The sequence below is a fragment of the Sciurus vulgaris genome (assembly GCF_902686455.1).
Source record: "Sciurus vulgaris genome assembly, chromosome: 1".
Lineage (NCBI taxonomy): Eukaryota > Metazoa > Chordata > Mammalia > Rodentia > Sciuridae > Sciurus > Sciurus vulgaris.
This window is the reverse complement of record NC_136461.1, coordinates 212,224,671-212,251,277: the sequence shown is the minus strand read 5'-3', so window position 1 is coordinate 212,251,277 and position 26,607 is coordinate 212,224,671. Positions and strand designations below refer to the sequence as shown.

The following is a 26,607-nucleotide window of genomic DNA, read 5'->3' as shown; positions in this document are numbered from 1 at the left end:
GTGGGGTGGGGGGGATTTAAGATACTTCCCAGAATCCTGGGAGCTGACCTTGCTCCTAGGCATGGGGGTGGGGCCTCAAGGACCCTCTGCCTGGCTCAAGACCCAGGCCAGTGGGGTTTTGGTGCCCTCTTGTGGTCACAGGAGACAGTAAGCATAGGGGGTGGGGTGAGCTTTTCCCAGAATTGTGTGCTGTGGGAAAGGAGGTTGTTCCTCAGCAGCTCGCAGCTGGATCACATCGAATCAGATGTGTGGACTGGAAAATTCTTGTGGTCGGGTGGTGCATTCTTTCCTATAGCAGTTGGTTGGGCTGGGCAGTTCCAGAGCCTGGCCATAGGCAGCTCTGTCTGTCCACTGAACTGAGGGAGCCAGAGTCCCTTGTACCCTTTGCCCAGATCCTCTACATTTTTACAACCTGGAGCAGCTGCTATCTGTGAGCCCCACCCAACTGCAAACAGCCCCCTGTTCGTCCTGCCCCCAGGTGGGGTTTCCTTTCCAGTGAGTCAGTGTCCAGGCCCCCTCCCCAACTCTGACTCACTGGCTGTGCCCCTTGGGGTGCTCCCCTCTGCCCCGGCATCACCCCCGGGGGGGTGTCCTTGCAGCTTGGCTGGACGAGCCTGCTTGGATGAGTCAGAGCTCAGCTATGCTCTGCTCTCGCCTGAGGTGTGCTCTGCCTGGCTTGCCTGGGCTGGGCTCTGTGGGGCCCCTGAGGGATCTCGCAGGAGCCAGGCAAGCTCTGGAACCTGGCTAGAGCAGCCGAGCTGAGGTGGGAGCCGCAGGATAGGGCACGGTGGCTTCTCGATGTGGGTCTGAGGTGTGAGCTGGGGAGCTGTAGGAAACAGATGGGCAGCAGGCGCCCTCCCCACAGGTGTCACACAGGTTGGGGGTTCCTTTTAGAGCCAGACCCAGCAGGGAGGTGGGCCAGCCAAGGGGTGACTGAAGTGTTTTCTGAGATGGGTGTGGCCTCAGCTCTCCCCACGCTCTGGGGATCCTTCTCCCCTCCCTGCGTGATGAAGGGTTGTTCTGGGTGGCTGTGGGGATGGTGTGGGTTCCTTTAGGGTCCTGGCACCAGTGCCAGGCCCCCCCTGCACCCCAAGGTCCTGCTGCTGTGGGCAGGGTGGGTGAGGAAACCCCAGTTTCCTGTTTCTGGCTACTGAGGGTGTGGCTTTGGGGGAGGGGCTGCCTTCCTCCTTCCCGCTGGGACACTCCCCTCTGGGGGGACTGGGTGAGGTGGGGCTCTGGGGGCGGGCCGGCCTTGCTGGGGAGTACAGCCGGCAGGGAGTGGCCACAGCCTCTGTGGCTGGGGCTGAGTGGAGCCTGTGTGGAGTTTGCATCCAGTACAGCTGCCAGCCTTCAGCTGCCTGTGTTCCACACCAGGCTGCCCAGAGCATCAGCACCTGAGGGCTGAGAGACGGGGTGGGCAGCATCATGTCTCAGCATCGGCTCCGGGTGCCTGAGCCTGAGGGTCTGGGTGGCAAGAGAACCAGCTCTGAAGACAATCTCTACCTGGCTGTGCTCAGGGCCTCTGAGGGCAAGAAAGGTAGTGGGTACCCCCTCTGGGCAGGGCAGGCCTCTGCCGCAGGAAAGACTATTTCCTGTGGCAGGAAGCCCTTGCCCTAGGTTGGGAGGGTGTGGGCCTAGACTGAGGGTCTGGGTTTGGGGCCAGACTCAGATGGGGGCTGCCTGCCCTTTACCAGCACAGATTGGTCTCTGAGACTTTAGTGTGGGGCCGGAGTGGCGGGGGCTCTCTTTTCCCTGGGGGAGGCCCATTGCCCTGTCGGGGGGGGGGCATAGATTCCCCTCAGGTACCCCGACAGGGCCTGGCCTTGGCCCTGCTGTGTCCCTGATTGGCCCTATATAGAAGCAGTGTGTGGGGTGGGGCAGGCTGCAACTTGTGCACCTTGGGTGCAGCAGCTCTGGACTCTGCCGTCTTCTTGGGAGACAATAGGGGATTGAGCAGAGGCACTTTGGCAGGCCTAGCCCTCTTCCTGGACCAGGGCTGGCTGGCCCTGGTGTTTTATGTCCTGCTCATGCAGGAAGGCTGGGTTTATGTGAGCTGGGAGAGACCTGAGGTGGGCACCAAGGCTGGGGCTGTTGTAGGGCCTTCTTCAGGCGGAATTTGACTAGCCAGGCTTTGATGTTGTACCATGGTCACCTCTTGGGGCCTCCCTGGGCTTTTCCCAGGCCCCAGGTTGATTGGCCTTGTCTCCCCCCAGATGAGCGGGACCGTGTGCAAAAGAAAACCTTCACCAAGTGGGTCAACAAGCACCTCATCAAGGTTGGTGGCCCCTGCTTGTGAGTGGGGGGGTGCCCCAGATGGCCCCTGCCCCAGGGGGTCCTCACACTGCTGCATTATTCCCTTTCATCTCTGAAACCTGTTATTTTCTGTCCTCTCCTCCCACGCTCGCTCCTGTCTCTTTCCTCCTCTTTTGGTCTCCTCTGGTCTCTGCTGTAGCACTGGAGGGCAGAGGTAGGTGCCTATGCAGAGGCCTAGAGCATGCTTCCTGCCCTGCCTCTTTCCCCGGCATCAGTGCCCAGCACTTTTCTCTGCCCCTGCCCCCGGGCCACTCTAGCCCTGCCGTCCCCACAGGCCCAGAGGCACATCGGTGACCTGTATGAAGACCTCCGCGATGGCCACAACCTCATCTCTCTACTGGAGGTCCTCTCTGGGGACAGCCTGGTATGTGTCCCTGCCCTCTCCTGTGGTCTTGCTGCGTCACCCTCAATGCCCCTGCCTGTCGCACCTCCCTGGGGTCTTTCTTGACGACCCAAACCGTGTCCAGCTCAGTCTCCTGCTGCCTTTTCCCTGGAAGCAGTTCGCCCACTGTGCCCTCAGGTCCACGGTGTTGGCATCACAGCTGACAGCCGGACTTGGGACTGGCCACGACCCCTGTGCTCTAGGCTGCTGTCCTCTGCATTGGAGTCCTAACACAGTAACCTCATGCTCTGCTCTGCTTTGGTTTCTCTGCTGCTTGGACTCTGAATCTTGACCTCTGCCCTTTACCCTTTGCCCTGCTCTGGCTGGGCAGCCGAGGGAGCGGGACGTAATCAGGAGCTTACGCCTGGTGAGTGGTTGTGCCCTCTGGCCATAGCAGCACGTGGGCTCACTGAGACTGTGGAGCCCAGCTCACCTGGGGCTGGCAACTAGTCTGGCCCAACCCACACCTGGCCCTTGGGCAGGTAGATGACTGTGCTTCAAGCTGCCTGCTCTTCTGTCTGCTGCTCTGCCTGGGACTGGGCCTGGGATCCATGAGAAGAAGTGGCTGCCATCACTGGACCCCCCTCCAGTGCCACTGCCCTCCACCCACAGCTTCCTGGCTATTGTCTCCTCTCCACCCCCTTCCTTCCTTCCCACAGCCTGGGTTGGTTTCCCAAGCCCCTTCTGGACCCGGGCCCAAGGCCCTTCCTGGCCCCTGGGCTAATGGCCTCCTTTTTGCAACTAGAGAGGGTGAACCTGGAATGTGGGAGGGGCTGCTGACCCATTGGGGAAGACCTTGGTTTAGTTGTTACAGCTGCTTTGGGGGTTCTGGGGGGCTGGGGCTGGGACTGCAGCTGCTCTGTGGATGCTGACTATGCCATGCCTCCTGTTAGCCCCGGGAGAAGGGGAGGATGCGCTTCCACAAGCTGCAGAATGTCCAGATTGCCCTGGACTACCTTCGGCACCGCCAGGTAAGGCTGCCAGCCAGCTACAGGCCATAGACCCCAGGTGCCCCTCCTGAGCTGCTGCCCTGTGAGCTGTGACTGAGAGCTACTTGCTCACAGGTGAAGTTGGTGAACATCAGGAATGACGACATCGCTGATGGCAACCCCAAGCTGACCCTCGGTCTGATCTGGACAATCATCCTGCACTTCCAGGTAGAGGGACTGCCCCTAGATATCTTTGGGGTTGCCATGGGCTCTTTGACTGGTTAGCTGGTGAGATTTCTGGTTGGGGTGTGGCTCAGGAGTCTTCCTACCAGCCCAGCCCTGTGCTGGCTCTGTGGCCTGAGGGCTCAGGCTTTTCTCCAAGACCTGCCTATCCTGTGCCCTCTGGCCCCAGCTGGGTGGGGCCGGCAGATCCTCCTTAGAGAAGAATGTGTTCTTTGCTGGTTGACCTGGGGAAGCTTCTGGAGCTTCTGGGGCTGCCCTGGCTGACTCACCCGTTGCCTGTGCTGGCTGCACAGGAAGCCACAAATCTGCGATCTGGGCAGAAGAGCTAGACTGGCACGGCAGCTGACTCACACAGGCTTGCAGGCCAGCAGACACTTAGGGCTAGGTTGGCAGATGTACTGACAGTAGGCCGACTGGCAGACTTAGGCCTGAGATTGGACAGAGTGCCAGGCATGCATCCTGCCCAGCCCCCAGAAATTCCCCACCCTGGCCTATAGCCAGAGAGGAGGCCTTGACCTGTCCCCACCTCCCACCTAACAGCCTTTTCTAAGTTTGGGGGTTCTGGGAAAGCTCTGGGGGTCTGCAGCTAGCCTTCATGTGCCCACTGCCTACCAACTCTGCTCTGTGCTCACCTCTGGATGTGGAGGGTATACCCCAGTCTTCCCTAACTGAGGGAAGTCCGAGTGTCCACCTCGTGGCAATAGTGGGCTTGAGGCTCTGACTTCTCTTGTGGCAGTTGCTGGCTGGAGTGGCCTGGGCTTTTGTTCTTTGATGTTGTGGGTCCCACTGGGAGGGAACCCTGCGGGCCCCACTGTGCCTCAGCTGGGGCCTGGTGACCCTGTATACCCCAGCTGAGTGCTGAGCCACCCTGCCCCCATGCAAGAGGTCATGGGTACCAGGCAGGGTGGCCAACTGCTCAGCCTGGGTGGCCAGAGCTGAGCTTCTGCTGTTCACTATGTGGGGCAGATTTCAGACATCCAGGTGAGCGGGCAGTCAGAGGACATGACAGCCAAGGAGAAGCTGCTGCTGTGGTCCCAGCGCATGGTGGAGGGCTACCAGGGCCTGCGCTGCGACAATTTCACCTCCAGCTGGCGTGATGGCCGCCTCTTCAATGCCATTATCCACCGGCACAAGTACGTGACCCTGGCAGGTGGAGGAGGGCTGCAGATCTGGGGACCTCAGCTGGGCGACTTCAAACAAGTTAGGGCAAAGAGGGTGGCAGGAGGGGCATCTGCCACTGATGGGAACTTGACTCTGCAGGAATGAATGCCAGCCAGCCTCTGGGAGGGGCCAGTGAGCAGGGTCCAGCCCCACTCCCCCTGGGCCCTTAGAAGCACCACTGTTCCTTGAAGCCTTGTAGGACAGTGGGCTGCTGGTCCTGCTCATGTGGACACCTCAGAAGGGGCCTGACAGGCAAGGAGGTGTCAGGGAGCCCAGGTGACTGCACCCCTACTCAGTGCACTGTACCTGTGACTGTCCCCACTATCGGCCTCTGGGGCTCCTGGAGGGTGGAGGCAGGGGGGTCCTTTCAGGTCGTCCCATGTGGGCGGGGTTGGGGTGTTAGTTTATCATATCTTTCAGGGTGAGTATGGGGTAGGGACTCTGTGTTGCCAGAATGTGGAGGAGTTTGCCTGTACGCTGACTTCCTTGGAGAGTCTGGCTGCCCCTGGCCCAGTCTGCCTCACCTGCCCATTTTTCTGCAGGCCCATGCTCATAGACATGAATAAGGTGTACCATCAGTCGAACCTGGAGAACCTGGACCAGGCCTTCTCTGTAGCAGAGCGGGATCTAGGAGTGACTCGGCTCCTGGACCCCGAGGGTAGGAGCTGCTGGCCCCTTCTCCCTTCCTCTTCCCCTTCCCCATATCCACACAGGCTCTTTGACCCCTGCCCTCCTCCACAGATGTGGATGTCCCTCAGCCTGATGAGAAGTCCATTATCACCTACGTCTCGTCCTTGTATGACGCCATGCCCCGCGTGCCTGGTGCACAGGACGGGGTGAGGGCTAATGTGAGTGGTGCCCAGGGAGGGTGGGGAGTGGGTCTTGGGCCCCATCAATGTCCAACAGCTGCTCACTCACGTGCTCATAGGAGCTGCAGCTTCGATGGCAGGAGTACCGGGAGCTGGTGCTGCTGCTGCTACAGTGGATACGTCACCACACTGCTGCCTTTGAGGAGCGCAAGTTCCCCGCCAGCTTCGAAGAGATCGAGGTGGGCCCACTCACTTGAGCCTGGGTCCTGTGCCTGCCTTGGCAGGGCTGCTGACACCCCTTGTCCCCATAGATCCTTTGGTGCCAGTTCTTAAAGTTCAAGGAGACAGAGCTTCCAGCCAAGGAGGCGGACAAGAACAGGTCCAAGGGCATCTACCAGTCCCTGGAAGTAAGTGGTGTGCCCCAGGGTGGTGAGTAGGCAGGCTCTAGGGCAGTGACTGGGGTGCCCCCGAGGGTGGTGAGTGGGGCATCCCCTGGGGAGTGCAGCTCCCTAGAGCCCAGGGCCTGGGATTCCCTCCAGAATGTGGCTTGAACTTCTGGGACTAGAGCTGTTTTGAGTTGGGTGGGCTAGGGGTCTCTGGGTCCAGCACTTCCACCATTTGCAGCTTGGCCTTAGTTCTGTCTCTGATCTTAGGGGGCGGTGCAAGCAGGCCAACTCAAAGTGCCCCCTGGCTACCACCCCCTGGATGTGGAGAAGGAGTGGGGCAAGCTGCATGTGGCCATTCTGGAGCGGGAGAAGCAGCTCCGGAGTGAGTTTGAGAGGTAGGTATGGGGAGGCTGTGGGTAGGTGGGTGGGGCTCTGTGGTAGCAGGGAAGCCACCCGAGGGTGAGTCACTGCCTGGGGAGGAAATCCCCCCCCAGGCTGGGGAGCCTGAGCTCCAGTTACTGGCCAACAGGACAGTGGGCCCTGGGCAGGCAGGAAAACCAGAGCAGAGGGGAGCTGCTCTCGGCCAGGGGGTGTAGTGGGCCCACCAGCTCACGGACTGGGGTCTTGTGCTCTGGGCTGCAGGCTGGAGTGTCTTCAGCGCATTGTGAGCAAATTGCAGATGGAGGCCGGGCTATGTGAGGAGCAGCTGAACCAGGCCGACGCCCTGCTGCAGTCGGTGAGAGGGACGGGAAGGGGGGAGTGAGGGGCGGGCTCAGGAGGTGGGAGGAACCCCAAGCCAGTCCTGCCTTGCAGCCAGGGCTGTGACTAACTGGGTTCTGGGCAGGGTGGGGCACTGGGATGGAGAAACCAGCCTAGCTCCTCCCTTCCACCCGGCAGGGGGGCAACTGTGATTTCCTGCTGTGGGCAGAGCTGGCCTCTGTGTACCAGGCAGGACACCAAAGAGGCAGCCCTGCCCTCTTGCAGGCTCTCCCCTTCCCAACAGCAGCTTTGTGCTAGGGGAAGGGTGGTCGGGAGGTGCCCAGACCTACTACTGGCTGAGTGTGGGGCTCAGAAGGTACAGGGCTGTGTGGGTCTGGGCAGGATCCTGTTAAGAGAAGTGACAGGGTGGATGATGGCGGATGAGGCCCAGGGTCCTGTGAACAGGGCTGTAAAGGGCCTCGGTCCTTGGATGTAGCAAGATTCCTTTGGATAGGATCCTGATCCCTCAGAGAGCTAGCCCATACAGATATGTCCAGAAGTTTGTCAGGAAGATGTGTGGGATTGGCTGGGAGGGAAGGAAAGTGATGGGGATCCCCAGGGCAGTGGGTAAACTGAGACCTGGGTCATAGGCTGGGGACGTGGGTGAGAGGGCTGCCTTGGCTGAGGACCCATGTGATCGAAAGGAGGGTCAACCAGACTCGGAGTCACAGATGACCACCTTGCAGGATGTCCGGCTCCTGGCTTCAGGCAAGGGACCGCAGCGGGCAGGGGAGGTGGAACGGGACCTGGACAAGGCAGATGGCATGATCCGGCTGCTGTTCAATGACGTGCAGACCCTTAAGGATGGGCGGCACCCGCAGGGCGAGCAGATGTACCGCAGGTGGGGCCCGCCTGTGCCCTTCCCAGGGAGCCTGGGAGTGGGAGTGGGACCTGTCTGAACCCTCCTGACGCCTTTGCTGCCCCAGGGTATACCGTCTGCATGAGCGCCTGGTGGCCATCCGCACCGAGTACAACCTGCGGCTGAAGGCGGGTGTGGCAGCCCCTGTGACCCAGGTGACCCTGCAGAGTACACAGAGGCGCCCAGAGTTGGAGGACTCCACCCTACGCTACTTGCAGGATCTGCTGGCCTGGGTGGAAGAGAACCAGCGCCGGGTGGACAGTGCTGAGTGGGGTGTGGACTTGCCCAGCGTGGAGGCACAACTGGGCAGTCACCGAGGCCTACACCAGTCCATTGAAGAGTTTCGGGCTAAGATTGAGCGGGCACGCAGTGATGAGGTGGGCAGTACCCTTGGGTGGGCTGTAGGTGGTGGGCAAGGACCTGGCCATGGGAGCGCTCACCCCTCCTTGTCACCTGCAGGGCCAGCTTGCACCCGCCACCCGGGGTGCCTTCCGTGACTGCTTGGGTCGACTAGACCTGCAGTATGCCAAGCTGCTGGTGAGTCGGGGCCAGGCAGGGACTGGGGAAGGTGGGCACACAGCAGTCTGCTAACAGGCTCCCTGTCTGCTCACAGAACTCCTCCAAGGCCCGCCTCCGGTCCCTGGAAAGCTTGCATGGCTTTGTGGCAGCAGCCACCAAAGAGCTGATGTGGCTGAATGAGAAGGAGGAGGAAGAGGTGGGCTTTGACTGGAGTGACCGCAATGCCAACATGGCTGCCAAGAAGGAGAGCTACTCTGTGAGTCATTCTGAATTTCAAGAACGCTCCCACATTTGCCCACACCCGGTCCCACTGTTGGGAACCCTTTGGGTGGCCAGTCAGTTCTAGCTCAGGCTCCATAGAGGCTGGCATGGGGTTTGGGTTGTGTTTGCTGGAAGATCACAGCCCCCGGCCTGCCTCCAACACTGTTCCTGAGACCCTCTTCCCTTTCATCAGGCCCTTATGCGTGAACTGGAGCTGAAGGAAAAGAAAATCAAGGAGATTCAGAACACCGGAGACCGGCTGCTGCGCGAGGACCACCCTGCACGGCTCACAGTGGAGGTGGGCTGGGGCTGCAGGACTGTGGGGCGCCAGCACAGGCCCCGAGTGTGGGAGCTATGGGGCAACACCACAGACCCTTAGGTGGAGGTGGGGCTGTAGGGGCCACCATGGGCCCTGAGGGGTCTGCTGTGGGTCAGAGGTGGGGAGGGAAGGGGGCTGTAGGGGCTCATCTTGGGCCCCTGGTGGGGTTGGGGAGGAGCTATGGGGGCCATCCTGGGCCCTAAGCGAGGTGGGTGGAGAGGGGATAGGGACCACCCTGGTCCCAGATGGGCCATGGGGGGAGGGGACAGGGCATTGTGGACCTCCCCAGGTCCCATGTGGGGGGCCTGAGGAGGCCGTCTGAGGCCGTCGTCCTGCAGTCTTTCCAGGCAGCCCTGCAGACCCAGTGGAGCTGGATGCTACAGCTGTGTTGCTGTATTGAGGCTCACCTGAAAGAGAACACAGCCTACTTCCAGGTGAGAAGACCCCCTCCCCCCTGTGGCTCAGCAGCAGCACCCTGCAGACCTCACGTGGAAGATGCTTGGCCCCGGCTGCCAGCTGATGGACCCTGCTCAGCCATCCCTTGATTGCCCCAATTGCCGATTACTTCCTGCACTTCCAGACTCCTCCCCAGTCCTCTTGGGGGCTGTGCTACTCCTTGCCTTAAGCTTTGTCCCTTCAGTCTGCTCCCCACTTCTGGGGCCTGAGGCAGCTTACCTGGGGCTTGGGACCCAGTCAGCCCGGCATGATGTTCCACTGCCCTGCCCAGTTCTTCTCAGATGTGCGAGAGACTGAGGAGCAGCTGCAAAAGCTGCAGGAGACATTGCGCAGGAAGTACAGTTGTGACCGCTCCATCACTGTCACCCGGCTTGAGGACCTGCTGCAGGATGCCCAGGTGAGGCAGAGGCAGAAGCAGGCAGGAGGACAGGGATGGGCTGACCTGGAGTGTGGGCTGCATTGGTGCCCAGGGAGTTGGGGATGGAGGACCAGCGGGGGCTTGGGAGGTATGACATGGGTGGCGGTGTGTGATGAGCTGAGACGCTGGTGGCAGGTTGCTGGCTGGAGCTGGTGTGAACCCTACTCCTGGAACCTACACAGATGGGGGCCCAAGTCAGTGGGTGTCACTGTGTTCGTGGATGAGTGCTGGTTTTCCGGCCCCCATGACAGGAGCAGGCACAGTCTCTAGGGTTGTGGAGAGCCGAGCAGCAACTGGGCATGGTGCCTGCATGCAGGGGTGAGGAGCACGTGGGGGCCACAGTGCTCTGGGTGGGCAATAATGGAGGGAAGAGGAGAGGAAGCTGGTTCTGTAAAGTCCTAGTCTGTAAAGGCTGGGACTTCAGCTTCAGTGTCTACCTGAGAGAGGGCAGTGTAGCTGCAGGTAGTCTCCAGTCCATAGCCTTGGACAGTCCCTTGGTGAGGTTTGGTTGGACAGGAGGAGGCAGGTGACCTCCTGCTAAAAAGGGAGGAGGGGAGAGACATTGCAGGGGCCAGAGTGAAGCTAGGCTGAACCCCTTTCCCTGGGGGACATAGTGGTGACTTGGGGCAGGGGTAGGGCACCCAGTCCAGGTCCAGAGAGCAGGATCTGCTTGGGTCCCAAGCCCCTAGCCATACCTCCTGCCTCCAAGGTTCCCACCCCCAGCATCAGGAAGGCCCTGCAGTCCTGCCAGTCCCCTGATCCTTGGGGGCTAGAGGTAAGTATCCATGTGTTGATCCTGAGCTGCTCCTTTCCACAGGATGAGAAGGAGCAGCTGAATGAGTACAAGGGGCACCTCTCTGGCCTGGCCAAGCGGGCCAAGGCCATTGTGCAGCTGAAGCCCCGCAATCCAGCCTACCCCGTCCGAGGCCATGTGCCCCTGCTGGCTGTGTGTGATTACAAGCAGGTGGAGGTGAGAGTTGAGCCAGGTGGGGCTCCAACAGGAGGGGGCGAGGTAGGGGCATGAGCATGACCGCATTGTCATCTCCTTTGGCTATCTCAGGTGACTGTGCACAAGGGTGACCAGTGCCAGCTGATGGGCCCTGCTCAGCCATCCCACTGGAAGGTGCTTAGTAGCTCTGGCAGTGAGGCTGCCGTGCCCTCTGTGTGCTTCCTTGTGCCCCCACCCAACCAGGAGGCTCAGGAGACCATCACCAGGTGGGTGGCCTGTGGGGTCCTTGCCTGGAAGGGGTGGATAGTGGGCAGGGCCTCAAACACTCTGACTGTGACCCTGACCCCCAGGCTGGAGGCCCAGCACCAGGCCCTCGTTGCACTGTGGCACCAACTGCATGTGGACATGAAGAGCCTTCTGGCATGGCAGAGCCTCAGCCGTGATGTGCAGCTCATCCGCTCCTGGTCTCTGGTCACGGTAGGACTGCCTGCTGGCCGTGGACACTCAGGGGAGAAGGGGAGGTGATGTCCCGTGGAGAGCCAGCTAGCCTCACTCATGCTCACCCTGTCCTCCCCTAGTTCCGCACACTGAAGCCAGAGGAACAGCGCCAAGCCCTACGCAGCCTGGAGTTGCACTACCAGGCCTTCCTGCGCGACAGCCAGGATGCTGGTGGCTTTGGGCCAGAGGACCGCCTGGTGGCAGAACGCGAGTACAGCTCCTGTAGCCGCCACTACCAGCAGCTGCTGCAGAGCTTGGAGCAGGGTATGGAGCAGGCATGGCTGGGGCCTGGGCAGGGCAGGCAGGCAGTGGGCCCAGCAACCAAGTGACCAGAATGTGCCCTCAGGTGAGCAGGAGGAGTCTCGCTGCCAGCGCTGCATCTCAGAGCTCAAGGACATCCGGCTGCAGCTGGAAGCCTGTGAGACTCGCACTGTGCACCGTCTTCGGCTGCCACTGGACAAAGAGCCTGCACGGGAGTGTGCCCAGCGCATCGCCGAGCAGCAGGCAGGCGCTGTCCCCTTTCCCATCTCTCTCCCTCTCAACCCCACTTCACCCCCCCTCATCCTTCAAGGGGTGCTTTGTGTCATCAGTGTACCCCCACCCAATGTTTCCTCAGAAAGCACAGGCTGAGGTGGAAGGGCTGGGCAAGGGGGTTGCCCGACTTTCAGCCGAGGCTGAGAAGGTCCTGGCCCTGCCTGAACCATCGCCTGCTGCCCCCACTCTGCGCTCAGAGCTGGAGCTGACCCTTGGCAAGCTGGAGCAGGTCCGCAGCTTGTCTGCCATCTACCTGGAGAAGTGAGTGACTGCAGATTGAGGGCTGGGTCGGGTCAGCCTCTGGTAAGGGCTGGGACATCGGGAATATTCTGAGCAGGGGAAGGACAGAGTGGTCAGACAAGTTGGGGGCTTTGAATGCCTGGGCTAGGAGATGGTGGTCTGGGACTGCGTGGCAGCTGTGGGGGTGGCAGGGAGTCCAAGTCTGATGTCTTCTGAAGATGGCTCCCACGGGGCATCCTGATGACCTTTTGTGGGACATGAGGGGAGCAAGGAGTGGAGGGGGTGGGTGCTGCTCACTGATCTGGGGAGACTTGGGTGTCAGCAGGCAGCTCTGTGAGGAGTGGGGGAGATGGGGAGCAGAGAGTGGTCCAAGGTGTGGACAGAAGGGAGCACAGGTCGAGGGAGGACTGAGGGGGAGCCTCAGCTCCCAGTGTTGCCCAAGTCTGGAGTGGGAGGAGGAACACCAGGAAGGGCCCAGACTAGTAGGTTCAGAGGAGGGAGGGTCTGCCACCTGAAGGTGGAGACTGGGGACGAAGACCTGGGGGAGCCGTGCGGTGGAGGGAAGGGAATAGAGAGACTGGGGCAGTGAGAGGCTCCCCACCAGGCTCTTCCCCTTGCCCCGAGCTCTCGGTGATGTGTAGGCCCCTCCTGGTGCTCTGCCTCTTCTGCCTGCCCTCCTGCCCACCTGTGCCCAGCTGCTGTCCACTTCTACTCTTCTTTTGCTGTTTACCTCAGTGTACTTCGATGCAGATGCACAAAAGGCCGCATGTGCATTTGAAGTGGTTTTCAGGGTGTAGTGAGAAATCGCCCTACCCTGCCCGGTCCACCTTGACTCCAGGGCCCCAGCATTTGTTCTGGCACTTATTGCTTACTTCATTGTAGCTGATGCTTCTGCCTTTTGTCTTCCCTTTAGTCACAAATGCCAACACACTATTTGAGAGAAATATCGCTGTTGGGTATGTGGTGCCACTACCCAGGTCCCCTTCAGCCAGTCTTGAGCTGGAGTGCTGAGAATTACACTCTCAGCTGTTACTGGTTGCCCCAGGGTCTTGAGGTCTGCTGTTCCTGGCTGGAACATCTGCTCTGCAGGTCTTCAGGCTGGAGCTTAAGTATCCCTGTGCCAAGATTTCTCTTCAGGTTTCTTGTTCTCCCTGAAACCTGTGACCACAGGGACTAGCTGACCACCAGGGTTCTGCTCAGGTCAGGTCTGGGCTTGGCAGAAGCACCCAGTGACTCCCTGGGGCTCTAGTTTCTCTACCTAGGACTTGCTTCTGGAACCCACTGTGCCCTGGCCCTGATCCCCATTCTCCCCACCAGGCTCAAGACCATCAGCCTGGTGATCCGCAGCACTCAGGGGGCTGAGGAGGTGCTCAAGGCCCATGAGGAGCAGCTCAAGGAGGCCCAGGCTGTGCCTGCCACACTCCCAGAGCTTGAGGCCACCAAGGCTGCACTAAAGGTACTGTGTCAGGGCTTGTGCCTCACTGGGGGCAGGAAGACAGCAGTGTCCCCAACTGAAGCACACCTTCCTCTCTTGTGCCCAACAGAAGCTACGGGCCCAGGCAGAGGCTCAGCAGCCTGTGTTTGATGCCCTGAGGGATGAGCTGCGGGGGGCACAGGAAGTGGGTGAGCGGCTGCAGCAGCGGCATGGTGAGCGGGATGTGGAGGTGGAGCGCTGGCGGGAGCGGGTCACCCAGTTGCTAGAGCGCTGGCAGGCAGTGCTGGCCCAGACTGATGTGCGTCAGCGTGAGCTGGAACAGCTGGGCCGCCAGTCACGCTACTATCGGGAGAGTGCAGACCCACTGAGCGCCTGGCTGCAGGATGCTAAGCGGCGGCAGGAGCAGATCCAGGCTGTGCCGATGGCAAACAGCCAGGCTGTGCGGGAGCAACTGCGGCAGGAGAAGGTAGGCCAGGTCCAGGAGAGGCAGGCAGTAGGGTGTGCCCTGTAACCATCTGCTGACCGCTGTCCCCTCTCAGGCCCTGCTGGAGGAGATTGAGCGCCACGGTGAGAAGGTTGAGGAGTGCCAGAGGTTCGCCAAGCAGTACATCAATGCCATTAAGGTGAGGCCTCCAGCCGTCTGCACCAAGACCCTCATCCCAGGGCACACTTGCCAGGCTGGTAGGCCTGGGGTTCTGGACTTGAGCCTGGGCCGTGCTGGGAAAACCTATAGATTGGTGTGGGGGCAGGCACAGGTAGTCAGAGAGCAGAGCAGATGGCCAACCACAGTGTGCCCCCACAGGACTATGAGCTACAGCTGGTCACATACAAGGCGCAACTTGAGCCAGTGGCCTCTCCAGCCAAGAAGCCTAAGGTCCAGTCTGGATCAGAGAGTGTCATCCAGGAGGTAGGACGGGACAGGCCAAGCCTAACCTGGATGAGGAACTGGGTGGGCCTTGGGGTTGTACAGGGCTGACCAGCTGTCCCCCTTCCTCCTCAGTATGTGGACCTGCGGACACGCTACAGTGAGCTGACCACGCTCACCAGTCAGTACATCAAATTCGTCAGTGAGACACTGAGGCGCATGGAGGAGGAGGAGGTATGGCTGGGGCCATGTGGCTGGGTGGGGAGAGGCCCTCCTGCCCGCTTCCTGCCCCAGATACAGCCCACGGGAACTGTCGAGGTCACTTATGGCAGCTGTCCTCACTCTCCTCCTGCCTGGTGCCACCAGTGCCCCCTTCCCCTAGCACGGCTGCCCTCACCTATGGTCCCACCTTGGCCTGGCACTGCGTTGCTCTTCCATGGTGGCTGGTGCTTCTTTCCTCCTTCACTGGCCGGAGTCCCCACCTGCGTCCACTGCTCTCCTGTGTGTTCTTCCTGGGCCTCTGCATTGGTTCCACTGGGCCCTTTGCTCTGGGAAGAGTTGGGGTGTTTGTTAGGTCATGGGGGTTTGGGAGGTATCTCCCAAGGAGCCTTGTCTGAGCAGGGTGTTCACCTGTGCAGTTCCTCCCTACCTCCCAGGTGACCTGGCTGTTGGGCCTGCCTGTGGCCCTGCCTCCTCCTCTTGGCTCAGGTCTGCTGGCTTCAGAATCCCTCTTTTTAACTGGCTCAGTCTGTACTGCTGTCCTCACTCTGGCTGCCTCACCCTGACCACCTCACCCTGACCCACCCCGCTGGGCTTTGGAAATGGCCTCTTGATGGGGAGGGGGCCTATGGTGGCAGCCAGGCCCTGCTGGTGTCAGGTGGAGCTCAGGCAGGACTGTGGTGGGTGCAGCTTGCAGGTCCTGCGAGCCTCCTCTTTGCTCTTTCTCTCTCTGTCTGTCTGTCTCCGTCGCCTGTCTGCGGGAAGAGGGGAGGACGCCTGGGCCTCCTTCCCCAGGCTGGTGAGCACGGTGGGGCCGGCTGCGCTCGCTGCCTGAGTGCCCTGGGCGGGTGCACGCTATCTCCTTGGCCGGGCTGGGACCTCTGTCCTCCCTGATCCCCCGCACCGCGCTGTCCCAGTGAACTGTGGTGGTATCGTGTCACCTGAGTGCCTGCACCACCCCACGCTCATGCTGTCTCTGGTTCTCTTCCTCTCTCTGCTGTGGCCACAGAGGCTGGCCGAGCAACAGCGGGCAGAGGAGCGGGAGCGACTGGCTGAGGTGGAGGCTGCATTGGAGAAGCAGCGGCAGCTGGCTGAGGCACACGCCCAGGCCAAGGCGCAGGCGGAGCTGGAGGCACAGGAACTACAGCGGCGCATGCAGGAGGAGGTGACACGGCGGGAGGAGGCAGCGGTGGATGCACAGCAGCAGAAGCGCAGTGTCCAAGAGGAGCTGCAGCATCTGCGGCAGAGCTCAGAGGCAGAGCTCCAGGCCAAGGCCCGGCAGGTGGAAGCAGCTGAGCGCAGCCGACTGCGCATCGAGGAGGAGATCCGTGTGGTGCGCCTGCAGCTGGAGACTACTGAGCGCCAGCGCAGTGGGGCTGAGGATGAGCTGCAGGCCCTGCGTGCACGGGCGGAGGAGGCTGAAGCACAGAAGCGTCAAGCACAGGAGGAGGCTGAGCGCTTGCGGAGGCAGGTGCAGGACGAGAGCCAGCGTAAGCGGCAAGCTGAGGCAGAACTCGCCCTGCGCGTAAAGGCTGAGGCTGAGGCTGCTCGAGAGAAGCAGCGGGCCATGCAGGCTCTGGAGGAGCTGCGCCTGCAGGCTGAGGAGGCAGAGCGGCAGCTGCGGCAGGCTGAGGCAGAACGGGCACGCCAGGTACAGGTAGCTCTGGAGACAGCACAGCGCAGTGCAGAGGCGGAGCTGCAGAGCAAGCGTGCTTCCTTCGCGGAGAAGACCGCGCAGTTGGAGCGCACCCTGCAGGAGGAGCATGTGGCGGTGGCACAGCTGCGGGAAGAGGCTGAACGTCGGGCACAGCAACAGGCTGAGGCTGAGCGTGCCCGGGAGGAAGCTGAACGGGAGCTGGAGCGCTGGCAGCTAAAGGCCAACGAGGCGTTGCGGTTGCGGCTGCAGGCAGAGGAGGTGGCACAGCAGAAGAGCCTGGCACAGGCCGAAGCTGAGAAGCAGAAAGAGGAGGCAGAGCGCGAGGCACGGCGGCGTGGCAAGGCAGAAGAGCAGGCTGTGCGGCAGCGGGAGCTGGCTGAACGGGAGCTAGAGAAGCAGCGGCAGCTGGCAGAAGGCACCGCACAGCAGCGCCTGGCCGCAGAGCAGGAACTGATCCGCTTGCGGGCTGAGACGGAGCAGGGGGAGCAGCAGCGGCAGCTGCTGGAGGAGGAGCTGGCCCGGCTGCAACAGGAGGCAGCTGAGGCCACCCAGAAGCGCCAGGAGCTAGAGGCTGAACTGGCCAAGGTGCGGGCAGAGATGGAGGTGCTGCTAGCCAGCAAAGCGCGAGCCGAGGAGGAATCTCGTAACACCAGTGAGAAGTCCAAGCAGAGGCTGGAGGCAGAGGCCGGCCGGTTCCGCGAGTTGGCCGAGGAGGCCGCTCGCCTTCGAGCCCTGGCTGAGGAGGCTAAGCGGCAGCGGCAGCTGGCCGAGGAGGATGCAGCACGCCAGCGGGCTGAGGCAGAGCGGGTGCTGGCTGAGAAGCTGGCCGCCATCAGCGAGGCCACGCGGCTCAAGACGGAGGCAGAGATTGCACTCAAGGAGAAGGAAGCAGAGAATGAACGCCTGCGGAGGCTGGCTGAAGATGAGGCCTTCCAGCGGCGGCGGCTGGAGGAGCAGGCAGCACAGCACAAGGCTGACATTGAGGAGCGCCTGGCGCAGCTGCGCAAAGCATCAGAGAGCGAACTGGAGAGGCAGAAGGGGCTGGTGGAGGACACCCTGCGCCAGAGGCGGCAGGTGGAAGAGGAGATCCTGGCGCTGAAGGCCAGCTTTGAGAAGGCAGCTGCTGGCAAGGCGGAGCTGGAGCTGGAGCTGGGGCGGATCCGCAGCAGTGCTGAGGACACGCTGCGCAGCAAGGAGCAGGCAGAGCTGGAGGCCGCTCGGCAGCGGCAGCTGGCAGCTGAGGAGGAGCAGCGGCGCCGTGAGGCGGAGGAGCGTGTACAGAAGAGCCTGGCAGCTGAGGAAGAGGCCACACGGCAGCGCAAAGCTGCGCTGGAGGAAGTGGATCGGCTCAAGGCCAAGGTGGAAGAGGCCCGGCGCCTGAGGGAACGAGCAGAACTGGAGTCCGCTCGGCAACTTCAGCTGGCCCAAGAGGCTGCCCAGAAGCGCCTGCAGGCGGAGGAGAAGGCCCACGCCTTTGTGGTGCAGCAGCGGGAGCAGGAGCTGCAGCAGACATTGCAGCAGGAGCAGAGTGTGCTGGAGCGGCTGCGTGGCGAGGCGGAGGCCGCACGGCGAGCCGCTGAGGAAGCAGAGGAGGCCCGGGAGCAGGCCGAGCGGGAGGCCGCGCAGTCCCGGCGGCAGGTAGAAGAGGCTGAGCGGCTCAAGCAGTCTGCAGAGGAGCAGGCACAGGTCCAGGCTCAGGCGCAGGCTGCTGCAGAGAAGCTGCGCAAGGAAGCTGAGCAGGAAGCAGCACGACGGGCTCAGGCAGAACAGGCAGCCCTGCGGCAGAAACAGGCAGCTGATGCAGAGATGGAGAAACACAAGAAATTTGCGGAGCAGACGCTGAGGCAGAAGGCCCAGGTGGAGCAGGAGCTGACGACCTTGCGGCTACAGCTGGAGGAGACTGATCATCAGAAGAGCATACTAGATGAGGAACTGCAGCGGCTGAAGGCAGAGGTGACAGAGGCAGCCCGCCAGCGCAGCCAGGTGGAGGAGGAGCTCTTCTCCGTGCGCGTGCAGATGGAAGAGCTAGGGAAGCTCAAAGCACGGATTGAGGCAGAGAACCGAGCACTCATCCTGCGGGACAAGGACAACACACAGCGCTTCCTGGAGGAGGAGGCTGAGAAGATGAAGCAGGTGGCGGAAGAGGCCGCACGTCTGAGTGTGGCAGCCCAGGAGGCAGCGCGCCTGCGGCAGCTGGCAGAAGAAGACTTAGCACAGCAGCGGGCCCTGGCAGAGAAAATGCTCAAGGAGAAGATGCAGGCTGTGCAGGAGGCCACACGGCTCAAGGCTGAGGCCGAGCTGCTGCAGCAACAAAAAGAACTTGCTCAGGAGCAGGCTCGGCGGCTGCAGGAGGACAAGGAGCAGATGGCACAGCAGCTGGCACAGGAGACACAGGGTTTCCAGCGGACACTGGAGGCGGAGCGGCAGCGGCAACTGGAAATGAGTGCAGAGGCTGAGCGCCTGAAACTGCGTGTGGCTGAGATGAGCCGGGCCCAGGCCCGTGCCGAGGAGGATGCCCAGCGCTTTCGGAAGCAGGCTGAGGAGATTGGTGAGAAGCTGCATCTCACTGAGCTCGCCACACAGGAGAAGGTGACGCTGGTACAGACACTCGAGATCCAACGGCAGCAGAGTGACCATGATGCTGAGCGCCTGCGGGAGGCCATTGCTGAGCTGGAGCGTGAGAAGGAGAGACTGAAGCAGGAGGCCAAGTTGCTGCAGCTCAAGTCTGAGGAGGTACCACCCTCCCTTCACAAGCGGGCAGGTGGTGGCGGGGGGCGGTGTCTGTCCTTGGTGGGGTAGCGGGTGCTCCCAAGGCCCCATCGTCCCTGACTGCTGCCTCCCCACCCCCTGTCTCTCACAGATGCAGACAGTGCAGCAAGAGCAGATGCTGCAGGAGACACAGGCTTTGCAGCAGAGCTTCCTGTCTGAGAAGGACAGCCTGCTGCAGCGGGAGCGCTTCATCGAGCAGGAGAAGGCTAAGCTAGAGCAGCTTTTCCAGGATGAGGTAGCCAAGGCACAGCAGCTCCGTGAGGAACAGCAGCGGCAGCAGCAGCAGATGGAACAAGAGAAGCAGCAGCTGGTGGCCAGCATGGAGGAGGCCCGGCGTCGGCAGCGTGAGGCAGAAGAGGGTGTGCGTCGGAAGCAGGCCGAGCTGCAGCACCTGGAAGAGCAGCGGCAGAAGCAGGAGAAGCTGCTGGCAGAGGAGAACCAGAGACTGCGTGAACGGCTACAGCGCTTGGAGGAGGAACATCGGGCAGCACTAGCACACTCAGAGGAGATCGCTGCCACCAAGGCCTTGCCCAATGGCCGGGAGGCCCCCGATGGCCCAGCCGTGGAGGTGGAGCCTGAGCACACCTTTGAGGGATTGAGGCAGAGGGTCCCAGCCCAGCGGTTGCAGGAGGCTGGCATCCTGAGCACAGAAGAGCTGCAGCGGCTGGCACAGGGCCACACCACGGTGACTGAGCTCGCACGGCGTGAGGATGTTCACCGATACCTGCAGGGCCGCAGCAGCATTGCTGGTCTGCTGCTGAAGCCCACCAATGAGAAGCTGAGTGTCTATGCAGCCCTGAGGAGGCAGCTACTAAGCCCTGGCACTGCTCTCATCCTGCTTGAGGCCCAGGCAGCCTCAGGCTTCCTACTGGACCCTGTGCGGAACCGACGGCTGACTGTCAATGAGGCCGTGAAGGAGGGTGTTGTGGGCCCTGAACTGCACCACAAGCTACTGTCTGCTGAGCGCGCTGTCACTGGCTATAAGGACCCCTACACTGGAGAGCAGATCTCACTCTTCCAGGCCATGAAGAAGGACCTCATCGTCAGGGACCACGGCATCCGCCTGCTGGAGGCCCAGATCGCCACGGGCGGCATCATCGACCCTGTGCACAGCCACCGCCTGCCCGTGGAGGTGGCCTACCAGCGCGGCTACTTCGACGAGGAGATGAGCCGCGTGCTGGCGGACCCCAGCGACGACACCAAGGGCTTCTTTGACCCCAACACACACGAGAACCTCACCTACCTGCAGCTGCTGGAGCGCTGCGTGGAGGACCCCGAGACGGGCCTGCGCCTTCTGCCACTCACAGATAAGGCTGCCAAGGGCGGTGAGCTGGTGTACACTGACTCCGAGGCCCGGGATGTCTTTGAGAAGGCCACTGTGTCTGCACCATTTGGCAAGTTCAAGGGCAAGACGGTGACCATCTGGGAGATCATCAACTCGGAATACTTCACAGCGGAGCAGCGGCGGGACTTGCTGCGGCAGTTCCGCACAGGCCGCATCACGGTGGAGAAGATCATCAAGATTGTCATCACTGTTGTGGAGGAGCACGAGCAGAAGAGCCAGCTCTGCTTTGAGGGCCTGCGTGCCCTGGTGCCTGCCGCCGAGCTGCTGGAGAGCGGGGTCATCGACCGTGACCTCTACCGTCAGCTGCAGCGGGGTGAGCGCTCTGTGCGAGAGGTGGCTGAGGTGGACTCTGTGCGGAGGGCCCTGCGGGGTGCCAATGTCATTGCAGGTGTGTGGCTGGAGGAGGCAGGACAGAAGCTGAGCATCTATGAGGCTCTGAAGAAAGACCTGCTGCAGCCAGATGTGGCTGTGGCCCTGTTAGAGGCCCAGGCCGGCACGGGGCACATCATTGATCCTGCTACTAGTGCCCGGCTGACTGTGGATGAGGCAGTACGTGCTGGTCTAGTAGGCCCTGAGCTTCACGAGAAGCTGCTGTCAGCTGAGAAGGCTGTGACGGGCTACAGGGACCCTTACTCGGGGCAGATTGCCTCCTTGTTCCAGGCCCTAAAGAAAGGCCTCATCCCCCGGGAGCAGGGCCTGCGCCTACTGGATGCCCAGCTGTCCACAGGTGGCATTGTGGACCCCAGCAAGAGCCATCGCGTGTCCCTGGATGTTGCCTACAGCCGGGGCCACCTGGACAAGGAGACCAGCAGGGCACTGTTGGAACCCAAGGAAGACGCCAAGGTCTACCTCGATCCCAGCACACGGGAGCCAGTCACCTATGGCCAGCTCCAGCAGCAGTGCCGGCCTGATCAGTTGACTGGGCTGAGCCTGCTGCCACTCTCAGAGAAGGCTGTCCGGGCCCAGCAGGAGGAGGTCTACTCTGAGCTTCAGGCCCGTGAGACCTTGGAGAAGGCCACAGTTGAAGTCCCCATGGGCAGCTTCAAAGGCAGGACGGTGACGGTGTGGGAGCTCATCAGCTCCGAGTATTTCACGGAGGAGCAGCGGCGGGAACTGCTGCGGCAGCTGCGCACCGGCAAGGTGACTGTGGAGAAGGTCATCAAGATCCTCATCACCATCATCGAGGAGGTGGAGACCAAGCGGCAGGAGCGACTGTCCTTCACTGGTCTCCGTGTCCCTGTGCCAGCCAGCGAGCTCCTGGCTGCCAGAGTTCTCAGCAGGACCCAGTTTGAGCAGCTCAAGGATGGCAGGACCTCTGTCAAGGACCTCTCGGAGGTAGACTCTGTGCGGACGCTGCTACAGGGCAGTGGCTGCCTGGCTGGTATCTACCTGGAGGACTCCAAGGAGAAAGTAACCATCTATGAGGCCATGCGCCGGGGTTTGCTCAGACCCAGCACAGCCACGCTCCTGCTGGAAGCCCAAGCAGCCACTGGCTTTCTGGTGGACCCCGTACGGAACCAGCGCCTGTATGTCCATGAGGCGGTGAAGGCGGGTGTTGTGGGCCCTGAGCTGCATGAGAAGTTGCTATCCGCTGAGAAGGCGGTCACTGGCTACAAGGATCCCTACTCTGGCACCACCATCTCGCTCTTCCAGGCCATGAAGAAGGGCCTGATTCTCAGGGAGCATGCCATCCGCCTGCTGGAGGCCCAGATCGCCACGGGCGGCATCATCGACCCTGTGCACAGCCACCGCCTGCCCGTGGAGGTGGCCTACCAGCGCGGCTACTTCGACGAGGAGATGAGCCGCGTGCTGGCGGACCCCAGCGACGACACCAAGGGCTTCTTCGACCCCAACACGCACGAGAACCTCACCTACCTGCAGCTGCTGGAGCGCTGTGTGGAGGACCCCGAGACGGGCCTGCGCCTCCTGCCACTGAAAGGGGCAGAGAAGGCTGAAGTGGTGGAGACGACACAGGTCTACACTGAGGAGGAGACACGGAGGGCATTCGAGGAGACACAGATTGACATCCCTGGTGGTGGCAGCCACGGTGGCTCCACCATGTCCCTGTGGGAGGTCATGCAGTCAGACCTGATTCCTGAGGATCAGCGGGCCCGGCTGATGGCTGACTTCCAGGCTGGCCGGGTGACCAAGGAGCGCATGATCATCATCATCATCGAGATCATTGAGAAGACTGAGATCATCCGGCAGCAGAACCTGGCTTCTTACGACTACGTGCGCCGCCGCCTCACTGCTGAGGACCTGTACGAGGCCCGGATCATCTCCCTCGAGACCTACAACCTCCTCCGGGAGGGCACCAAGAGCCTCCGTGAGGTGCTGGAGGCAGAGTCCGCCTGGCGCTACCTCTACGGTACAGGCTCAGTGGCTGGCGTTTACCTGCCTGGCTCTAGGCAGACGCTGACCATCTACCAGGCCCTCAAGAAGGGGCTGCTGAGTGCCGAGGTGGCCCGCTTGCTGCTGGAGGCACAGGCAGCCACCGGCTTCTTGCTGGACCCAGTGAAGGGTGAGCGACTGACTGTGGACGAGGCTGTGCGGAAGGGCCTGGTGGGCCCTGAGCTGCATGACCGGCTGCTCTCAGCGGAGCGGGCGGTTACTGGTTACCGTGACCCTTACACCGAGCAGACCATCTCACTCTTCCAGGCCATGAAAAAGGAGCTGATCCCTGCTGAGGAGGCCCTGCGGCTGCTGGATGCCCAACTGGCCACCGGAGGTATTGTGGACCCCCGCCTGGGCTTCCATCTGCCATTGGAGGTGGCCTACCAGCGTGGCTACCTTAACAAGGACACACACGACCAGCTGTCAGAGCCCAGTGAGGTGCGCAGCTACGTGGACCCCTCCACCGACGAGCGCCTCAGCTACACGCAGCTGCTCAGGCGTTGCCGCCGTGACGAGAACAGCGGCCAGGTGCTCCTGCCACTCTCAGATGCCCGCAAGCTAACCTTCCGTGGCCTGCGCAAGCAGATCACTGTGGAGGAGCTGGTACGCTCGCAGGTCATGGATGAAGCCACAGCACTGCAGCTGCAGGAGGGCCTGACCTCCATCGAGGAGGTCACCAAGAACCTGCAGCGGTTCCTTGAGGGCACCAGTTGCATTGCTGGTGTCTTCGTTGACGCCACCAAGGAGCGACTCTCAGTGTACCAGGCCATGAAGAAGGGCATCATACGCCCTGGCACAGCCTTCGAGCTCCTGGAGGCACAGGCGGCCACTGGCTATGTCATCGACCCCATCAAGGGGCTCAAGCTGACTGTGGAGGAGGCTGTGCGCATGGGCATCGTGGGCCCTGAGTTCAAGGACAAATTGCTGTCAGCTGAGCGTGCCGTCACTGGCTACAAGGACCCTTACTCCGGCAAGCTCATCTCCCTCTTCCAAGCCATGAAGAAGGGCCTGATCCTGAAGGACCATGGCATCCGATTACTGGAGGCCCAGATCGCCACGGGCGGCATCATCGACCCTGAGGAGAGCCATCGGCTTCCCGTGGAGGTGGCCTACAAGCGTGGCCTCTTTGATGAGGAGATGAATGAGATCCTAACTGACCCTTCCGATGACACCAAGGGCTTCTTTGATCCCAACACAGAGGAGAACCTCACCTACCTGCAGCTCATGGAGCGCTGTATCACTGACCCCCAGACAGGCTTGTGCCTCCTGCCACTGAAAGAGAAGAAGCGGGAGCGGAAGACATCCTCCAAGTCTTCCGTGCGCAAGCGCCGTGTGGTGATCGTGGACCCCGAGACAGGCAAGGAGATGTCGGTGTACGAGGCCTACCGCAAGGGACTCATTGACCACCAGACATACCTGGAACTGTCTGAGCAGGAGTGTGAGTGGGAGGAGATCACCATCTCCTCCTCAGACGGTGTGGTCAAGTCCATGATCATCGACCGCCGCTCAGGCCGCCAGTATGACATTGATGACGCCATCACCAAGAACCTCATTGACCGGTCAGCACTGGACCAGTACCGGGCCGGCACGCTCTCCATCACTGAGTTTGCTGACATGCTCTCAGGCAATGCCGGTGGCTTCCGCTCCCGCTCCTCCTCCGTGGGCTCGTCTTCCTCCTACCCCATCAGCCCTGCAGTCTCCAGGACCCAGCTGGCCTCCTGGTCCGACCCCACTGAGGAGACGGGCCCAGTGGCCGGCATCCTGGACACGGAGACGCTGGAGAAGGTGTCCATCACAGAGGCCATGCACCGCAACCTGGTGGACAACATCACCGGGCAGCGGCTGCTGGAGGCCCAGGCTTGCACTGGGGGCATTATTGACCCCAGCACTGGGGAGCGCTTCCCCGTCACTGAGGCTGTCAACAAGGGCCTAGTAGACAAGATCATGGTGGACCGCATCAACCTAGCCCAGAAGGCCTTCTGTGGCTTTGAGGACCCACGCACCAAGACCAAGATGTCGGCCGCCCAGGCCCTGAGGAAGGGCTGGCTGTACTACGAGGCAGGCCAGCGCTTCCTGGAGGTGCAGTACCTGACCGGTGGCCTGATCGAGCCCGACATGCCAGGCCGAGTGCCCCTGGACGAAGCCCTGCAGCGTGGCACTGTGGACGCCCGCACAGCCCAGAAGCTTCGTGATGTCAGCGCCTACTCCAAGTACCTCACCTGCCCCAAGACCAAGCTCAAGATCTCTTACAAGGACGCGCTGGACCGCAGCATGGTGGAGGAAGGCACGGGGCTGCGGCTGCTGGAGGCTTCTGCCCAGTCCAGCAAGGGCTACTACAGCCCCTACAGTGTCAGTGGCTCTGGCTCCACTGCTGGCTCACGTACTGGCTCGCGCACTGGCTCGCGGGCCGGCTCCCGCCGCGGCAGCTTCGATGCCACTGGTTCTGGTTTCTCCATGACCTTCTCTTCCTCCTCCTACTCTTCCTCGGGCTATGGCCGCCGCTATGCCTCAGGCCCCTCGGCCTCTTTGGGGGGCCCTGAGTCTGCAGTGGCCTGACCCTCTGCCTGCACCCCGCCCTCCTGCTCTGCATGTGGCCAGGCTCCCTGCCAAGGCGCCGGGGTCTGTCTTTAACATTTAAAGGTGTCTTCCTCCCAAGTGGTGCCTAAAGTTTAACCAAAAAGACCAGACTAACACATTAATATATATTTGCTGTCTAGACAGACTGTAACTTGGGGCTCAGGGCTGCTCCAGCCCCACTGACCACCTCACCCCCCTCGGACCTCCCCACTTCCTTCAACCTGCCACTCACAACAGCCAGGTGCCTTGGAGGACCCAGACTTGGGCCTCCAGCCCACCCCTCCTGTTTTCCCTAGGAGGTTTCTGTCTGGGTGAGGTCCCCAACCCTGTAAGCCAACCCCACTGGATGCCCACCTGCCAGTCCTAGCTGCTGAGGGCAGCACGGGTCAGTCCTGTCAGTAGAGGGTCCTCGGTTCTCTCAGGGCTTCTACCCTGGGCCAGCATTTTCTCCCCAGCATGTTTTCCAGACTGGCCTTTATGCTTTGTGGATCTTGCTGGTGAGGAAAGGGTCCTGGGCCAGCCATCTCTTCCAGTTTGCCCAGAGAAGCCCCTTCCCCATGGGAAGATGAGGGTCCAGTCTGCAGAGGCAGCGTCCTTAGCTGGGCTCCAGCCTCCTGCCCAGTTCCTGAAGCTGCTGTCAGAGCTCTGCGTTGTAGCTCACCCCCACCCTGGACTTACTCTCCCAAGACCCTGGCCTGTGGCTTCAGCCGTCCAGCCTCAGCTCCCCGTGTAAGTGCCTTCTGTGTCCTCCCTCATACCCAAGCCCTGAGGACCCAGACCCAGGGTGTGAGACAGACATCTGGCTGGGCAGAGCTGGGGTTTTGCAGATCTACCCTCCACCATTGGCCAAGTGGTGTCTTGAGCCTGTGGAACCACCCCCGCACCCCACCCCGGGTGCTGCCTGTCCACCTTGTTCCCAAAGGGCCCCAATCCTTCTTGGTCCTGGATGCAGACTGGCTGGCTGTCTACCCAGGCACCTGGCCAGTGCCACCCATCCTGTTTAACCAGCCTCTGGCCTTAGTGGCTCCCACCCCTGCCTCCATCTTCTGACTGAGCTTTGCATGTTCCACTAACCTGGGCTGGCAGCCGGTAGAGGGCCAGGCAGAACACTAACCTGACCATGGGCAGGGCCCTTCAGCATCTGCCCCTCAATAAAAGCGATTCCAACCTTCATATGGGTTTTGCCTTCATTTTTTTTTTTTTTTTTTTTTTTTTTGTGCTGGGGATTGAACCCAGGGCCTTGTGCTTGCAAGGCAGGCACTCTACCGAATGAGCTACTCCCCAGCCTTCTTTTTTGATGCTGGTGTTGGT

At 61.4% G+C, this 26,607-nt stretch overlaps 1 protein-coding gene across 22 annotated transcripts in view; it reads left to right on the top strand.

Annotated features, from left to right (window-relative positions):
- Positions 1–26,469, top strand: part of PLEC (plectin) — a 53,947-nt gene extending 27,478 nt beyond the window's left edge. For 8 of the 22 annotated variants that reach the window (XM_079101242.1, XM_079101253.1, XM_079101244.1 and 5 more), the window contains 32 exons: positions 2,214–2,275; positions 2,453–2,467; positions 2,588–2,677; positions 3,589–3,666; positions 3,760–3,852; positions 4,834–5,000; positions 5,571–5,686; positions 5,770–5,876; positions 5,957–6,076; positions 6,149–6,244; positions 6,491–6,618; positions 6,866–6,959; positions 7,669–7,823; positions 7,909–8,218; positions 8,301–8,378; positions 8,455–8,616; positions 8,815–8,919; positions 9,279–9,374; positions 9,668–9,793; positions 10,632–10,784; positions 10,875–11,029; positions 11,114–11,240; positions 11,342–11,525; positions 11,608–11,765; positions 11,878–12,056; positions 13,353–13,491; positions 13,580–13,936; positions 14,010–14,093; positions 14,273–14,377; positions 14,471–14,569; positions 15,564–18,944; positions 19,072–26,469. In XM_079101242.1, the coding sequence (XP_078957368.1) occupies positions 2,214–2,275; positions 2,453–2,467; positions 2,588–2,677; positions 3,589–3,666; positions 3,760–3,852; positions 4,834–5,000; positions 5,571–5,686; positions 5,770–5,876; positions 5,957–6,076; positions 6,149–6,244; positions 6,491–6,618; positions 6,866–6,959; positions 7,669–7,823; positions 7,909–8,218; positions 8,301–8,378; positions 8,455–8,616; positions 8,815–8,919; positions 9,279–9,374; positions 9,668–9,793; positions 10,632–10,784; positions 10,875–11,029; positions 11,114–11,240; positions 11,342–11,525; positions 11,608–11,765; positions 11,878–12,056; positions 13,353–13,491; positions 13,580–13,936; positions 14,010–14,093; positions 14,273–14,377; positions 14,471–14,569; positions 15,564–18,944; positions 19,072–25,275 (13,523 nt within the window). In that variant the 3' untranslated portion in view covers positions 25,276–26,469. Of the gene's footprint in view, positions 1–1,290; positions 1,538–2,188; positions 2,297–2,452; positions 2,468–2,587; positions 2,678–3,588; positions 3,667–3,759; positions 3,853–4,833; positions 5,001–5,570; positions 5,687–5,769; positions 5,877–5,956; positions 6,077–6,148; positions 6,245–6,490; positions 6,619–6,865; positions 6,960–7,668; positions 7,824–7,908; positions 8,219–8,300; positions 8,379–8,454; positions 8,617–8,814; positions 8,920–9,278; positions 9,375–9,667; positions 9,794–10,631; positions 10,785–10,874; positions 11,030–11,113; positions 11,241–11,341; positions 11,526–11,607; positions 11,766–11,877; positions 12,057–13,352; positions 13,492–13,579; positions 13,937–14,009; positions 14,094–14,272; positions 14,378–14,470; positions 14,570–15,563; positions 18,945–19,071 lie in introns of those variants that run through there. The other 14 variants (XM_079101258.1, XM_079101245.1, XM_079101248.1 and 11 more) reach the window with 8 other exon arrangements.
- Positions 26,470–26,607: the final 138 nt, after the last annotated feature.